The sequence below is a fragment of the Tiliqua scincoides genome, chromosome 9 (assembly GCF_035046505.1).
Source record: "Tiliqua scincoides isolate rTilSci1 chromosome 9, rTilSci1.hap2, whole genome shotgun sequence".
Classification (NCBI taxonomy): domain Eukaryota; kingdom Metazoa; phylum Chordata; class Lepidosauria; order Squamata; family Scincidae; genus Tiliqua; species Tiliqua scincoides.
The window spans coordinates 28,092,136-28,110,084 of NC_089829.1; the positions used below are offsets into that span (position 1 = coordinate 28,092,136).

Sequence of the window (17,949 nt, forward strand, 5' to 3'; positions counted from 1 at the left end):
GGCTATGCTTCAGATCATAGCTGGAGTCTATGATGGAATGCTCCTACTTGGAAATGAATAAAATGAATATGTAATTTCAAACAGATCTTGCAGCAAAGAATAACTAGAACTATAGTGTTTTCTTTACACAAACAAGTTATCACTTAATGTCACAATTAAGTGATGTCTGCACCTAAGTGAACTTTGCCCCAACACATCCACCTCTTTGAAAGCTAGTTATCACTTGCAGAATTTGGTTTAAATGAAACTGTGTCAGGCTTACTTGTTTGTTTCTTTTTTCTTAAAAAAACAAAACCAAAAGCTTGAAATATTACCTTGGTCTCTCTGTTCCATACAAGGCAGCTGTTTAACAAATGCTGCTTATTCATTTATCCACCACCTTCACATTTCTCACTAGCAACACTGACACTTTGGTTCAAGACTGATGCCGGCACACCAAAAGCTAGTTGTTATAAAAACAACACAAATAAACTGAAATGAGAAAAATGAAAGCCGTCTGGGAATGTCATTGGAAAAACCAAGTGATCCGGTGGTAGGGAGTGGAAGATGAATCTTCAGCCAAAGAAATGTGGAGATGGTCTTCTGAGTCTGCCAACCCACTAGGACCAAGCTTGATCAGGAGCTTTGACAGTGACTTCACAGGTATTCCCAACTTTGTTTTACTGTGTATTGGCTTTTCCCTTCATATTTCTCTGACATCATATCGTTAACCAGTGCTGGAGCTGAAAGATGAAAAAAGATTATTCTGAATCATACAGTATGTGTGTTCCATATCCTGAAGTTTTTTGAAACTACTGCAACTTCTCCGGAGAAAAGATGTGACTCATTTGGGACCAGAGGTGTATCTATGGTGTGGCAGGTAGGGACACATGCCCTGGGCGCCCCTTGAAGGGGAGTGCTACTGAGCAGCAGCTTCCTGGTCGACTTCCATCTTCTGCTGAGCCGCAACAAAGCTGATTATAGTGCTGTGTCTGGGGGCTTGGCAGAAGCTATGAAGCAGTTTTAGAAGGAATGCGGGGGGGGCAGCAACATTGTGAAGCCACTGCCGCTCTCTTCTGAACCTGGTAGTGATGTCACTGCATCATGTGACATCACCGCTCAGCACTGCCCCTCTATTACACCTCTGTTTGGGTCTGATTGCTATTTGGTTCCTCCTCTTTTCTGGGAACAACACGAGAACTATTTTACAAATAGCATTTATTTATTTGTTAACAGTCTCAACAATTCTTTTAGAACAAGGTGTAGCTACACAAATCCTTGGTCTTTCCTTGATAATAGAAGTATTACACTATAGCAGAGTGAAGTGCTTGAAACATCAAATGCATTAAGTAAATATACAGAGGGACCCCATATCCACAGATCCTGTATCCATGAATTTAGTTATTCATCAAATCAGGACTGGGACTGCCACCCACTCGCGCACTCACATGTGCACCCCCTCTGGAGGACAGCTTTGCTCCTTTCACCTCTGAACGGGAGTCTGAGCTCAACAGAGGTCAAGAATGTCTGTCCCCAGACTTTGCCAGGCTCAGACGGAGCTGTATAACTCAAAACTTGTGACTTCTGGTTTCTCTATGAAACCAGAAGTCATGTGTTTTGAGCTATAACAGCTCAGTCTGAGCCTGGTAGAGGCAGGGGACAGATGTTCTTAGCCTCTGCTGAGCTCATACTCTCCTCCGGAGGGGAGGGGAACAGAACTCCCCTCACCTCCAGAGGGAAGGGGCAACCCCTGGATCACAGGGATGGGCATTCGCCTGTATCCATGGTTTCAGGCATCTCCGTGGGGGAGGGGGCACCCTGCAGTTAAGGGGGTATGCCCGTATATGAAGACCTAACTTATTCTTATGAATATTGTCAGAATGTTGACATCACCAAAGGGGACAGGAAAATACAAACCTTAAATTGTCTCACGTTCCCTTGCGTTACAAGATGGTGCTCATTCTCTGGCGTGATACAGTAAGCAATTCTCTGAAGGAGAAAAGAAAGTCCGTTTAAATAAATTATGCCTAGGGGCATGCCAGAATTATTATTATTTTTTAGTCCACTTGTTATTAAAAACTCATCTGAGTCAACTACTCATTTCACTGCTTCACACTTCAGTTGAAACAACTTCTATTGATCTAGCAGATAACAAATAATAACTTAAATAGAAAACTTTGGACACATACATTCTATGACATCACAGCAGCTCAGTGAATGGCTGGAGAATATCCACAGAGGTAAAGCAGCTGGTGGGCAAGCGACAACTGGTTGTGAACTAGTTTTATAGTACACTTGACAGTGAAATCAGAAATGGAGAACGTGGACTGCTTGTTGAGCTCTCTCTTTTTCTGAAAGGCTGAAACAGACTACAGGAGTTTTGTCATAAAGCCTTGCTTTGGTGGATTTCTTAAAAGCACAGAGAAGGAGGCTTCACGACAGCAGTGACACGGAAATTAATATGATCACACATTGTAAACATGCACAGTTCAGAAATAACTGGGAGTGCAATTGTAACATACAGTAATGCTAGACAGTTTGTTTTTCTCACCATAGAAACCAAGGACATCTAAAACTGGTTAACAGCATGATTTTGTATTTAAAAAAAATATGTAAACCATATATGTACAGATTTTGGAACCAACACCAGCATGTTCTAAGAAACTGTACCTCCTTTTCTTCCCTAATCATGCATTTAGCTGGCCAAAATCATTTGGGCTTTGGCAGAAGGGGAGATGGTTCAATGCCTTCCACCTTCTTGATTGAACTAGTAGTCCCCATATCTATCTTGACTTCAAGAAAAACAGTGCTAGCGCCATGTTTGTGGGGACTTTGGGGCAAAACCTGCACTGAGATGCCCTTGTTCACCCCCAGATAGCTCAACGAATAAGCCCACTGCCACCAATACTAAGGGTTCACCAGTTCAGCAGGACTTCTGGCTGGTATTGGTCCTCAGCAAAGCTCTATCATTTATGGATAGACCCTTGGAGAAAAAAGACATTGGTAGAGCTGATCATTGCCCCTCAAAGCCATTTCTGTCCAACGTTGCATATATGCAACAGGGACCAAATGTGTACACTTGTGGGCCGGGCAAAAATGGGTTAACAGGAAAGATTCTGAGTGTTTTGAGCACTAGAACTTTCAGCACAGGAAGTGGAGGTGAGTATTAAATCCTTCCTAGGAACAGCAAATCATTTCAAAGCCATTTCCAAAAGGTCACCTACCCACAAAAGCGGTGGTGGAATTAAAGAAAGCAAACTCTTAGCTTAACTCGGGCGATTTTCATTTCAAAAGAACATTTCTATGACATTTCATTAGTTGGCTACTCACTTGTTTAAAGGTCCCTTGAACCTTGAGTAATTTATAGACAATGTATGCAGGCACGAGGATCATTGACGAGGATGCTACCACCCATCCAACTGTATTGGCCCAGGATGGGAAGACATATTCATCGTAGGTCAGGGGCTTGAAATTGATAACACTTACTATTACCACAAACTGTTGGAAGAAGAAGAAAGTAAAGATCAGTTCTTTTTTAGCTACAAGTTCATCCGAATCAGAAGGAAAAAAAGATACTTCAGCAAAGGTCTTGCAGCATTGCAACTGAATGGAGCATGTGAAGATCGCAAGACATTTACTGGTCCTACATTCGTGCTCACTTCTATTCTCTAGACCAGCGGTTCTCAAACCTTTAAGCAACAGGACTCACATTTTTTTGAATGACAACCTGTCAGGACCCACCAGAAGTGATGTCATTAACCTAGAAGTGACATCACCAATTTAGGTTTCAAACCTAAACCGCATCAACCAAAGGTCCCATTACACAACACACTCATGCTGTTATTTTGCATAGCTTGGCATTCAAACATTCTAGCTCAGAAGTCAAAGCAGAATGCAGACCTGGATCCTTCTCTAACCACACAGCCCCTAGCCCCCCTCTAGCATTTCATCTCCCCACCTATTCAGGGCAAAACACCATGCCTCTCTCCCACCGGGAGCCCAGCAGCTCTGTACCCTATAATATCAGCTCTGTATTTTCAATGGCAGCTGAGCTAGGTGCTATGCAACCCTCCTGAAAGTGGCTTGTGACCCACCTTGTGGGTCCCAACCCACAGTTTGAGAAATGCTATTCTAGGCAAGGGGCCTAAGGAAGACTAGAAGAGCAACCTGCCAAGCCTTGAAAAGTGCGATACATCAGGCAAAGCTGCAAGGTACCAAGATCCAGTGCAAGTTCATTAGAGTTTAGTAGCTGTATCCAGTACCAAAATTCCAACAGTTTCTACGTTTTAACCATGGCATTCTTATTAAAAGTCAAAACACAAGCATGTAAATGGCAACATCTGAAACAGACAAGTCCCCAGCACAGAGAATTGTTTAATATTGATCGTCCAGTTAAATGCTGCCATAAAAGAAAGCCCAAAAGGGCTTTTTATTTGCCTATAATGGCAGTTATTAGGCCCATCATTCAGACATCGAATCCAAAGGTATTAGATCCTGAACTGACAGATTCTCTGGCAATGCACCATTTTTGAAAACAATGATAGAAGTCTAGGGCTGATAATGAGCCGAAGTCCACCTTCCCAGTTCCCCCCCCCCACTGGTAGATCAGAAAATGGGGGTGAAATTATCACAACAGGGAATGAAATTCTTTCCACTGAGCAGCTGCTGCCTCAATTCCCCTTTAAATGATATCATGCAGCATCATTCTGAGGTCACACCGTATTTTGTGGTTGGATTTTTCCTCTACCCACTCAATATTTTGTTGGGGCCACTAAGTATGTTCAGTGGGCATCAGGTAATAGGTTTTGGGAAAGAGGTAAGTATGTTACATTGTTTGAATTTACTAACTGGATACAGGTGGGACCATGGTATCCACAGATTTGGTATCCACAGATTTGACTCACCACTGATACTGAGGTCCACCTTTAAATGCCTTGTAACATGGAAAAAGAGCCTCAAATTTCAATTCCCTACCTTCACGTTGTTAAATAATTATAGTTTCATTCTACTAGATTCCATCTAGTGGCTAAATGTGGCTCCGCCCCATCTAGTGGCTGAATGTGTTATAGTGTCTATACCAATGTATTCTGGGGTGACAATGGAGGCACAAGAAGCCTGGAAGTGGATCAATCTATTTTTCTACTGATTTGGTATCCACTGATTTTTTTTATCCACTAGAAAATTTTTTATCCAGTAGAAAATACAAGGCACAATCTATATTTGGGAGCTCGCAGAGTAGACAAAACTGACTCCCTTATTTGCAGGATGGTCCCATTTTGCTTGCAAACCGATAGACACTCAAACACTCAAGTTTGTTATTAGAAGATATAACTTCTTGACTACAACCGATGCAAAACTACTACAAGAGTCTTTTCTATATAATCAAACTACCACATGATTTGGTTGGGTGAGACAAGACATTTTAGCAACATTTCTTGTGCCAGTGCTTCCCCTGAATTCTAGACTTTATTTCCCTTTTTCAGCAAGTAACTATTCACTCTTCAGAAATGCCACACTTCATCATTCCAATGTTACTAAATTATCAAAATCTCACATAATCCAAGAGGGTGGCACCCAAGTCTCGAAAGATTTCACATGACCCAAACTGTGATGCCCCAGTTTTGAAAGATTTAGGCAGTGCCATCTTGGATCACACAAGATTTTGTGCAATCCAAGGTGGCGGTGCCTGGGACAGCCGATAAGAGGGGCTACCAGGGCAATCCCAAGGCACCCTTTTGAGTGTGCCATGGTGTCCCAAGGCACCACAAAGCACAATTTGGGAACCTCAGCTCTAGCTCAGTCTCCTCTTATCTGCTCCATTCTCGTCTTCATTCTCAAAACCAGGGAGCATAGGGAATACTGGGAGCAGCAGCTGGTGTGCCACTAAGTAAGGGAGGTAGGTGGAGGTCATAGCCTGACCCTGTAGGAAAGTGAATGTAAATCGGTGATCTTATGGAGCTTGGTTCTGTTACCACTACTCAACTGTGCAGTTGTACAGAACTGAAAAGTTGAATTTGTATAGCTATTCACAGAAACACTGCTGAGAATCACAGCCAACTCTTCCACTGCCCTGCTTATATCTTCTAGAAGCTTACCACATCCACCATTCAATAATCTCCCTTCAGAAATGACCTCAGATCATAAGCGAGTTTAATGCCTTCACACTGAAAGTTTAATACCTTCACACTGACTTTGACATTTGGAAAATATTACCATGAAGTTTTGCTTTCTGTCTGTTCCTTTATTCTTTCTGGAAACATTTAGCAAATGCTGCTCCTCATTGTAATTAGGCAGGTTTCATTTCATGGCCCACATCTGTCTCTAGTTTCTAATTCTTTAATCATGTACATAATAGAAAGCTTACAATTAGTGCTGGTGAACATCTTCAGATTTGAGGAAGAAATTAAAAATGTAAATTTTTTGTTCCATGTAGAATATTTTCCATCTGTTAAAATATTTTGAAAATTCCAAAAGGCTTACAAAGTTTTCTTTTTAAATTTTCAGAACATTTTCAGAACTGCGCTATGGTTTCCCAGGCAAAAAGTTATTTTCGGTTGTAGTTTACTACTGATGCTTAAAAATCATGCAACAATGTAAAAAAGGAAACCTAATAACACAATAATTGCAATGTTTTTTTTCTCTTTCAGCTACCTATTCCTAAACCTGGGGGATAATCCAGCTTCTGCAAGATCCTTAAAATGTGTTCTTTTCAGAAGTGATGTATAAGAGAATTTCTGATTGTGTTCATAGCCAGGGGTAGAGCTGAATAGCATAACAACATAAGAAGAGCCCTGTTGGATCAGGACAATCTTGTATCTCACAGTGGCCCACCAGATGCCTCTGGCAGCACAAAAGACAACAAGATACCTGCATCCTGTTTCCACTCCCCAGCCCATGGCCTTCTGGGGTATCCTATTTCTAAAACCAGGAGGTTGCACATACACATCATGGTTTGTAAACTGTGATGGACTTCTCTTTGCATTCAGAAGGTCCCAAGTTCAGCATCTCTAGTTAGGGCTGGGAAAGGCACCAGCCTAAAATCTAGGACAATCTCTGCCTGTCCATATAGATTATACTTGGCAAGAGAGACCAATCAGTATAAGGCAAATTTCTAATTCAGACTGAAAAGAAAAGAATCAAAAAAGTTGCAAAGAAAAGCCAAAAGAACAAGCAAACACAATCCCTGTACAGTTGATGAATCAAATCAAAAGTAAGACATTTAAATGATGGCAGAACAATTACCAAAGGTTAACCTAGTAAACCTTTTCCTGCCTAGGAAGGAAGTTGAACGTGGTGGTGTCACCACAGGAAATGTCCTCTAGGACAGTGTTTCTCAATGTTTCTCTACCACTACACCACTTTGCATAATCCAACTACTGGAAATACCACTGGTAGTAACTGGCAATGATGCCACTGCCAGTTACTTCTGGGACTGGGAGGCCAGATGCAACACAACAAATACTGTTAAGGGCAGACAGGAGGGCTTTTTTGAGTATACGAAAGGTGTATGCTCGAGTTCTACCTGCCAAGCCAAGACGAGCGTCTTACTGCTGCTTGTCAGGTTGCATTGTTGGTCTCAGGCGGGGGGGGGGGGGTCTGGGTGTCCTGCTAGTACCACTGGACACCACCTTAAGTATTCCCAGTGGTACTCATACCACTAGCTGAGAAACACTGCTCTAGGGCAGTGGTTCCCAAACTTTTTCGCAACAGGATCCACCTAAAAAAAGTTTCACTTTACCAGCTACTCAAGCCTCTGTGGCTATAATAGTGACTGAGCAGCAGTACTCCCCCCAGGTGGCAGGTTGTTCAACCCTTGATGCACATAGTCTAATTTGCTCTGCAGTTTCACAACCCACCAAAAATTGAGTCGTGACTTAGTGGCGGGCTATGGACACTCAGTGGCGGGCTATGAACCCATTGCTGCTCTAGGGTGTTTCCATCAATTGCACCTCTGAGAACAAAAAGAGCATACAAAAGTACCTCCCTGACTAGCAGATTCATAAAGGTAGAGAGAGATGGTCTTTTAAGCACTGTGATGGATGCTGCTTACAAAAATTCTGGTATGATATTTTCCCAGACAGTATCCAATCCTAAGCACTAGATTCTATCATTTGATTGATTTTATATTCGCAGAACATGTTCCCATGACTACTGCCACTTTGGCTAAATAAAATGACTTACCAATAAAAAAGCAGGGCTTACAAATTTCCAACACAATCTCCAGTAGAGGCCTGGTTTGAAGCCCATCATCTCCTGGATGTCCTCACTGAATCTGTCTACGCCTGAAGATTGAACACATGCATAAGATACAGGGAGACAGCCAAGTTCATATGCACACACACGTATCATTGCCAACAGTAATCACCGCTTGCTTTTTGGTTGGTTGTACCATTTGGTTACTAATCCAAAAGATCTCTGATAAGCTTCACATCTAAATTATACCAGATATACACGTCTAAAGGCACAATTCTAACCCCTTATGTCAGTGCTTTCCAGCACTAGCATAGCAGTGCCAATGTGACATGTGCTGCATCCTGCAGTTGGGTGGCACTCACGGAGGCCTCCTCAAATTAAGGGAATGTTTGTTCCCTTACCTTAAAGCTGCATTGCCCTTATGTCAGTGCTGGAAAGCACTGACATAAGGGGTTAGGATTGCACCCTAAGTTTGGTATGATGTGGGAGAAGCAACAGAATGGTAATGCTGCAGCAGAAGCAGCACTGCTGAAAGGGAGGACTGCATGATAATTGGGCTCTCCCAGCTTGATAATTAGGCTCTTTCATATCCTGAAAACATAATCATGATTTGCACATTTTCTCTTCTGTCATTTGTGGCTAATGAGTTCCTATGAGAGAACAAAAGGGCTTATTTCTGGCCATCATCTGCTTAATTACATCACTTCCTGATTAATGACATCACTTCCAACCCTCAGGAGGTGCCTTTGAATGCTATTTGGCCCACTATATGAAAGGAGTTTGACATCCCCACCTTAGAGCATCTGAGTGATAGACCTGAAATTGAGTCAAACTTTTGACTCAAACTTTCTGAGTCAAACTTTGAGCACATTCACATTGAATGTTAGGGGGGGGGGGCTGATTGTGCTGCTCAGTTTGATTCTGCTTGCAAACACTGGAGCAGGGGAGTTCAATATTTTGAGCTCCCCAGCAGAATGCATGCAACCTCTCTACTGACCACAGTTTCAACTGCCTATGGATGTTAAGCTCAACTGACAAAGGTATAGCTTAATTACCTTCAATATATTTCTGCAACAATTTGCTTTTGTTGGTACTAAAATGTCAAGGGAGCCTTTCAGCCAAACATAAATTCATTCAGGTCATCAAGACACAGGAAGGAGGGAATGGGAGAGGAATGGCAGGGTAACTCAGAAGACAAGAGGTGGACAGAGCCATACCAGACTCAGCCCTGTGATCATTGCAAATTACCTGCAGCCATAACAAATTGCACTTTGCAGAACAATGGGTCAACAAAAAACATCTGTTAGCAGCCTGAGACAGAGAACTTGAATTTCTCTTTTTCTTCTCATCAGCAGAGATGTGGGGAATAGGGGAAAAGTAGTGTAATTAGGAAAGAAGGAAGTTCTAAGAAATGAATCTGGTCTGACTCATTTAAGTCAGAATCTGGCCTGACTCAAGGAGAGCCAGTTACATGGGCTACATCCAGAACCTAATTACAGTGGGCCTTTGGTATCAGTGGGAGAGCCATTTAAGGACCTTATGTGGAAACCAAATTCTGGGATGATAATAATAATAATAACAACAACAACAACAGGTATTTATATACCGCCTTTCTTGGTCTTTATTCAAGACTTTATTCAAGGTGGTTTACATAGGCAGGCTTTATTAAATCCCTTATTAAATAGGGATTTTTACAATTTCAAAGAAGGTTCTTTCTTTCAAGAACCACTACATTCAGGTGTTTCATTCTGATCTGGCTTCACATTCTGGCCTCCATCCTCCCACGCTCAGAGCAGATGGAATGGCTTGGCTTCAGCTTGTCAGCTGCTCCAAGGTCGCACGGTGCCGGTGGCCTCGAACTGGTGGCCTTGTGGATGTTATCTTCAGGCAGACGGAGGCTCTACCCTCTAGACCAGACCTCCTGCCCAGAGGAGCACAGAATAATTGAGGAGGGGGAGGCTGGAGCAGCATGGCAACAGCTTACCTGGGCGATGTGCCTCACCCTGCAAGGGTTGCCTCCCAGCCTCCCCAGAACACCTCTTGGATGTAACCAGAAACCACATCCAGTCACATCCTGGAAGTCCACTGTGGCCCTCCAGCTGCAGACTCTACATCTGTGGATATTCAAATCCATGGATTCCGAGCCTATAGACAAGGTCAGTCCACTGTATTCTAAAGAGACATTAAATCTTGCTTTGTGTCAAGCACAGTACAGAACAAAACAAAAAAATCCCAAAATAAAACCACTGCTTTCTCACCATTTTAACATCAGTGTTCACTTTGAAGTGAATGGTTCTGTACCTTGCTTGACACAAAGCAAGATTTACTGTTGAGTCTGTGGCTGGAGGGCCACAGAGGACTTCCAGGATGTGACCGGATGTGGCTTCCGGTTGCATCCAAGAGGTGATCTGAGGAGGCTGGCAGCCGCTTGCAACCTCTGGAGAGTCGGGCACATCCCCCTGGAATGGATCCCCCACAGATACCGAGTGCCCACTGTATATGTATGGACAGGGAACATCGGCCTGCAAGCTTCTGGATTCAAGAATAACATGCTTGCTTCTCCAACGGCGTATAAGGCAAAAGACCCCTAAGCTGAGTGTTCTGTTGAGGGAATGAATGCCAATTACCTGCCCCAGCAAAGGTGGATATGCCCTGCAATCACATGCATTTATTCTGCAAAGCAATGAGCAAGAGTGGAGCAGGGTAATTGAAGGTATAATGAATGCTGTGCTCCCAGCCTTCAGGTGGACAGCCAAAAACTGCCTCCCTCTCTCTTTCTTGGCAGGAGAACTTGTGATTACGAAGCCATTTTCCCCAGGTTGCCCTGCTGTGTTTAGTAAACTCTTTAAAGAGCTGTTACAATAAATACAGCTTCAAGCAAGCAATTCTAGCTCAGGTTATCTAAGGGCGCTCATTTTCATTTGCGGAAGAGAAGGGGAGAAGTCAGCCAGTTGCCTTCTTGCCTGCCTGCCAGGGAATAGTTAACACTGTGGGAACGGGGGGGGGGTTTCTTTGCATCTCTTTTACACTGCTACGCTGGTACGCTGTCTTTTACGACACAGTGTTTGTGTCCTGTGAGTATCTGACTGGCAAGAAGCATCAGAGGGCCAAAACATGGGCCCTAGACGTTCCCAAAAAGCTGGAAATGCATGACTGAGAGGAGGGTCTCACACTGTCATCTGGGTCAATAGCTCATGAATTTCAGTGGAAGAGGGAAACCTGTGTCTAGGCTGTATCACTGCAGGTTTGCATGATTAAATGATCTCCCATTTAAAAAAAGAAATCTGCAGCAGCCAATGTGGTGTAGTGTCAGAACAGAGACTCAGGTTCATATTCCAGTTCAAGGGACAAGTGAGAACTTCTGGATAAAAAGAGGAGATCCACACTGAGCTGCATCATCCCTACTACACCCCAAATTTTGCCTGATCCAGCCTCTTCTTTCATGGCCTGAGAATGAGGTTGGGAAATTGGGGTTGGGATTTCATGATGAACAGCTTTGAGCTTTGTGCCTTACAGCCAGTCACAGGGAGAGCCAAAGACAGCTTGTGGTCCGGGTAATACTACCAATAAAACAGCAATGCAACAAAAGGAATAAAAAACACATCAGTTAAAAAAATAATGTAAAAATGAACAGCAGACATGCAACGAAACCACTGCTCAGAGCAAAACCACTCACACTAGAACAGAAATAGAGAGCAAATCAACAACACCTTGCTGGAACCAGAATGCTTTAAGATTCCTGGGAGATACTGAAAAAATGGAAGCAGTCCTGATTTCACATGGAAGGGAGTAGCACAGAGCAGATGCCATTTGCCTTCCTTATCTTGCTTTCTCTAGTGGCCCATGGACAGAACAAGTGTCATGACCATGGTGGGCCTGTAAGTAAGAAGACCCAACTCCCTTCCAGTTTGCAGATGTTTACCTGACTGGTCACCTGGAAGCAATTCTTAGTTGCCAAAGGAGAGTGCCCTCAAACCACCCTGAACTAGTCCAATTGCTGAAGGGGAACAACTTCCACCTTTCTCCATGAAAAAGAAAACCGAGAATCAGAGATTATCCCCTTTCTCTTTTATTCTATGTGCTGTGATGTCAAGTCTAGTTATTGCTTTGGAAGAGTGCAGTTGATGAAGATTTTATGCACTCATAACATAACATAGGGGTTCTCCCTACTCACCATAAAACCAGGAAACTCCAATGGCTTCCATTAAAACAGCAAACAAGATGGATGTTCCAGCAGCAAATGTGTCCAGCAGGGTAAGCACATAGATTCCACCCTAAGTAATGACAAGGAAGGTCTGATGAAGAGTTCAGCACTTTCAGAGCATTCTCAAGGACTCTGATCTCTGGGTGGAATTTAATTGTTTTGCTCTTGATTTGGCAAATTGGCTGGTTTCAGCATCATGCTCCTATATATATTATTACTATTAACAGTATTTATATGCAGCTTTTCAACTAAAAGTTCACAAAGTGATTTACAGAGAAAAATCAAATGACTAATGGCTCCCTGTCCCAAAAAGTCTCACAATCTAAAAAGATGCAAAACACCAGCAGACAGCCACTAGAAAAGACACTGCTGGGGTGAGGAGAGCCAGTTACTTTCCCCCTGCTAAATAAAAGAGAAGAACCCACTTGAAAAAATGCCTCTTACCCAGTTAAGCAGGGGTAGCATCCCATTCCCTTGTTGAGGAAACCCTGGTTTGGGGGCCTTACTCTAGACCAGCCATTTTCAACTTTTTCCATCTCACAGCACACTAACAAGGTGCTAAAATTGTCAAGGTACTCCTTCTGTTTTTTGACAATGGACAAGTCATACCATGCTGCTGGTGGGGGGGATGACTCACATCCCCCAATGTCCCTATTAACAAATGACCCTTCCCCAAACTCCTGTGGCACACCTGCAGACCATTTGTGGCAAACTGGTTGAAAACTGCTGCCCTACACAGAAGAGCGTCATAAGTTTACTGTGGACTTGGGGTGCAAATGCTACTTCCTGACAGCTGTGTTTCCAACAAAGGACTTGTATTAGAAATTATCTGCCCCCCCCCCCCACAGTGGGCTGTGATGCTCACTGGATCACCACACCTCCACTCAGTGTTGGAACACTGGAGCTAGGGTTAGGGCACTGCCACCAGTATTGAAATTCAATAGTAGAGGGGGCCCCCTCATCCAGTACCTGACCTGTTCAATCCCGACACTACCTCTCCAGTAGGTAGATAAAACAGAATTGGAATACATGAGTCAGAGCAACTAAAACCATTACTAGCTGGTGCCTAAGCACATCACAGGCAGAATAAGGGGCACAGTAGTAGCACATGAGGACAGCTCCTTCCAGTGGCGGACCTCTCATTTAGACGACGGGGCAAATGCCCCTGGCGCAGAGCTTCGTGCACCTTTAGGACCCAGTGGAAGCCTCTCTGAGGCTCCTGACGAGGTCAGAAACTGTGCTTCCGGTTTTCCAGAAGCATAGTTTAAAGAGCTGGGGAACCTCAGAGAGGCTTCCCAAACACATCCTGGAGTCGTGTGAGATTCTGTGAGCTCCAGGTAGGGTGGGGTGGATTTGCACGCTAGGGGGCGGCGATATCCAGCTGGGGGGTGCCATCGCGGACTTTTTCCTCAGGGCATGGGGCTGGGGGGGGTCTGCCGTTTGCTCCTTTTTCCTTTAGAAAGAAAGGCTATAACTCAGCAGCAGAGCACTTAGTTTGCAGGGAGAATACTTACATTGGTTATGCAGAACAGTGCAAGCAGGAAGGTGGCAATGCAGACCCCAAGCGTGAACAACTTCCGGTGTATTTTCAAGATTTGGAAATCATCTGCTAACCCTGTGATGACCGCTTCCATGCCACCCATCTGAGGAGGAAGTCAAAGAGAGCTGCACCTTAACAGAAAACTCTCCTCCGGGATCATTTCAAAACACGTTTGCTGGAACTCCCCAAGGAGTCCATCTTGCTCCGCAATTCTCTCCCCAACACTTGCCGGCCCAAGCACCAAGATGGCCATGGGACGTTCATGAGAACATCAAGATGGACACAGCCATCTCCTGCTGTTTCTCCTTCAACCTCTGGTAATCAACAGTTTCCATTTTAAGACAGCTGATTGTTTGGATTGCCTGTTCTGTTCTTTCACTGCCAAGATTTCAAGCAGATTGGATGTGTTTCCTCTTAAGGTTTAGAGTGCAGACATGCAGTAGAATAAAGGGCAATGAGATGGTAAAAGCTTGCCATGGAAGAATAGACTGTACCACTTGGAAATATAGGTGAATTAATTCATTGTTGATTTACCTAATTTTTTAAAACACACACACACACACACACCCCTCCGCACAAGCAAAAAATTAGCACAGCAGCAAGGACAGGGCTGAGATAGGCCTTTTGTCTTGGACATGCCAATTCTTTACTTGCAGGGAGTTTTACCCATGGGCAGTATTCAGAAATGGTATCTCCCATTTATAACGGAAGTGGTGGTATAGTCCATTCTACCGCTCTGGAATTCTACTTCATGAATAGACTCCGTTCCACCCGCTTGCTTGATTGGCAACGTAATCTCTGCACATTTGAGAGTCCTAGCAGGGCACTAGAGTGGGAGTTTGTCCTTCAATTGAATAAGGCAACTGATAGGTGGATACTCACGGAACTGTCAATACCCAGTGAAAGCAGCATGATAAAGAACACTACTGCCCAGAAAGTTGACCCGTTAAGGGTTGAAATAGCTTCAGGGTAAAGGATGAAAACTAATCCAGGTCCTGAGGAAGAGAAGAAGATGGGGTCCATTCACAAATGGTGATAACCATCTCTCAGCAATGCTAAATCAATCGACTGCAATTTGATAAAAATCCATTTTCCCCCATTTAGGCCTCGATGGTGCAGAGTCTCTTAGTAACTTTCTGACTAATTTCTCTTTGAAATTTTTCTGCCAAAATTTTTTCACCTTGATATCTGTACAAGAATGTCCAGGCTCCCCCACTGGTTCTAGATGTTGTCATTTCTGATATCAAATTTGTGCTCATTTATTCTTTGGAATGGAGGATAATCTGGGAACTGTGGTACTGCTATTCAAGTTAGTACAACCCTCTGTGTAAGTATCCCTTTTCTACCCCATTTTTCTTCCTGATTAGAATGTATATATGCTACAATGCAAAGCTTGTAATCGGTCCATAGGTGTCACTGTAGGGCCGCCTGTACAGCTAACAGTAGCATAGCAGAACCAAGTGATGAAATAAAGCTCCTAGAATTTTATAAGTGTGAACTAAATGGACTAGCAATCAGCGGGCAGCCAGACCACATCGTAAATTTCCTGGCTTTCTAAAACATGGCAATGGAAAAGCTCCTAGAATGAACAAGTGCTATCCCATCGTTAGTCTGCTTGGGAACAGGTCACAGACATTATCAGAGTTCTGTACTGCATGAAAGCTCTTTTGTGAGTACAGCCAGCTGCATGCATGTCAAGGGTATTGCCATGTTGACATTTAGGGAAATGGCCAGCAGGTGCAACCTAGCTCACTCCCTGGTTGTGATCAGAAAGTGGGGTTCTACATACTAATTAACCAGGGACTTCTGTGGAATTCTTTCTAGACCTTACAAAGATATATAGGCTCCTGGAGGTTAAAAAGAAGGGTTCTGGAGGGGAATGAAGGCTTCCTACCTTCAGTGGCCACATCCTGAATCTTGACTTTATACTCATGAGCCATGTAGCCCAAGATGGAAAAAATGGCAAATCCTGAGATGAAGCTGGTGACACAGTTGATTGTGCTAGTCATTAAGGCATCTCTAAAAGGAATCAAGACATGATAAAGAAAAATTGGAGAACAATCCAGCATCGAACTAAGTGAAGAACCAGATGCGCTCTCACGATACTACTAGCCTTTCAATTCACTCCTTCCTGAGAGAGTAAAAATGGGTGAATTAAGGAACATGTACTTGGACCACTCCTTTTGGCCCAGGAGCCCCCGTGGATAAGGAAAATCATGAACCTTTGAATCTGTGGTTTTCTGGCTGACCCCAAGCCTCTGAGCCTGACCAAAACACAGCCCCAGTCAGGTCCAAAGGCTTTATGAAACCCATTTAGGCCATGCGCATCTACCCACAGCCTCTGTGGGCTTCATTAGAGTCCTTTAAACTTGACTTCTGGTTTTCATTGAATTTAAATGAGTCTGGGAGGCTTTCTGAGACTACGGGTGGCCTTGGCAGGCCTCAGAAAGCCACCTGGACCCATTTAACATGATTTTCATGAGCGGGCACGTGTAGCTTCTTGGGCTTCAGAAAGCCACCAGGACCCATTTAAATGTGACTTCTGGGTCCCACCAAAAACTGGAAGTCACATTTAAATGCCCATGGGCTTTATTCTGAAACCCACAGAGGCCGCAGGCTTCAGAAAGTCTCCAGATCCAACCAGAGCACAGCTCTGCTTGGGCTTGGAGGCCCCAGTTCAGTACCTGGAGATGATAAAATCTGCTGATAACCTATGGATAACATGGGCCCCTATATATATAAATGGATATACATTTAAAACCATGGATTCTCCCCTCTTGTATACTAGTGTATGCACATTGAATTAATAATTGTTTGAGGCTGCAGTCCTTTACACACACTTACCTGTGAGTGACTCCCACTTAACTCAGTGGGGCTTACTTCTGAGTAGACAGTCATAGGACTCTGCTATAAAACGGTTTTCATTGGGCAAGGCCTCTTAAAAAAATTTTTTTTAAATACACAACCAAACTCAAGTTGCACAGCATACCTGTAACAGTTGTTATCAAACTTATTATAGCTGGCAAATGCAATCAGGACTCCAAACCCAGCTCCTAAGGAATAAAATATCTGTGTGGCTGCATCAATCCATACCTGCATTAAGAGAACAGAGAACCATTTGTGTTTAATTGCCCTAATACTATTAACAACAAAAACCACCAGCATGATTTTATTCTTCCAGTGAGTTAAAACAAAAGGAGATGCAGGAGATGGCAGCAGTAGTGTAGCTAGAGGGAGCAAAGCACTAAGTATTGCTGGTGCCAGGACATGCTGGGTAAGCACCCCCCCCCCGACTTGCTGTTGGAACCATTCTGGGTGGCAGGCCAACACCAAACTAAACAGCATTTCCTGTGTGTTACCATCATTGCCCATAATGGCTTTGATGGTGTGTAGGAAAGACGACTTACACAGCGCTGTATGGCACCTGCAGTGCTTACCATTCCCTTCCTCTAGCTATGCTACTGGGTGGAAGCCAGGCTGGATATAGCAAAAGCAACACATTCTCTACCTTCCCATCATCCTCAGATTAGCACCAGGATGGACCTTCAAACCAAGAATAACTAGTGATGGGGAACTCCTGTGACTTGCATTGGATCAGTTTGGAAATTATCTGAGCAGGCTCAATATCTCAGTTTATTTCTGAAACAAGAGGAATTCAGCTCCCTACCCTGCTTTCCCACCTCCTCAGTATACCCAGCATCAAAGCTGTGATTTACAACTAGGGACCATGGAGGTGTAAGATGCCCCATTTTCCTTAAATGTCTGCTTGGGATATAGATCATTCAGAGGGGGAATTGTGGGAAAAACATGGCAGCCGCAAGAGGGAACACAACTGGAGGAAAAAAACATTTTCTGGAGGAAAAATCCATTATGGGGTACAAGCCATGATGTGTATGCGCAACCTCCTGATTTTAGAAATGGGTTAAGTCAGAATGCCAGATGTAGGGGAGGGCACCAGGATGAGGTCTCTTGTTATCTGGTGTGCTCCCTGGGGCATTTGGTGGGCCGCTGTGAGATACAGGAAGCTGGACTA

The 17,949-nt window shown here is 43.7% G+C and overlaps 1 protein-coding gene across 1 annotated transcript in view; it reads right to left on the minus strand.

Moving 5' to 3' along the window:
* Positions 1 to 698: 698 nt before the first annotated feature.
* Positions 699 to 17,949, minus strand: part of SLC6A2 (solute carrier family 6 member 2) — a 44,040-nt gene continuing 26,789 nt past the window's right edge. The window contains exons 6-14 of the mRNA XM_066637958.1: positions 16,906 to 17,009; positions 15,811 to 15,935; positions 14,799 to 14,911; positions 13,891 to 14,019; positions 12,347 to 12,446; positions 8,161 to 8,261; positions 3,310 to 3,477; positions 1,897 to 1,968; positions 699 to 722 (exon numbers count right to left, since the gene is read on the minus strand). Coding sequence (XP_066494055.1) covers positions 699 to 722; positions 1,897 to 1,968; positions 3,310 to 3,477; positions 8,161 to 8,261; positions 12,347 to 12,446; positions 13,891 to 14,019; positions 14,799 to 14,911; positions 15,811 to 15,935; positions 16,906 to 17,009 — 936 coding nt within the window. The remainder of the gene's footprint in view (positions 723 to 1,896; positions 1,969 to 3,309; positions 3,478 to 8,160; positions 8,262 to 12,346; positions 12,447 to 13,890; positions 14,020 to 14,798; positions 14,912 to 15,810; positions 15,936 to 16,905; positions 17,010 to 17,949) is intronic.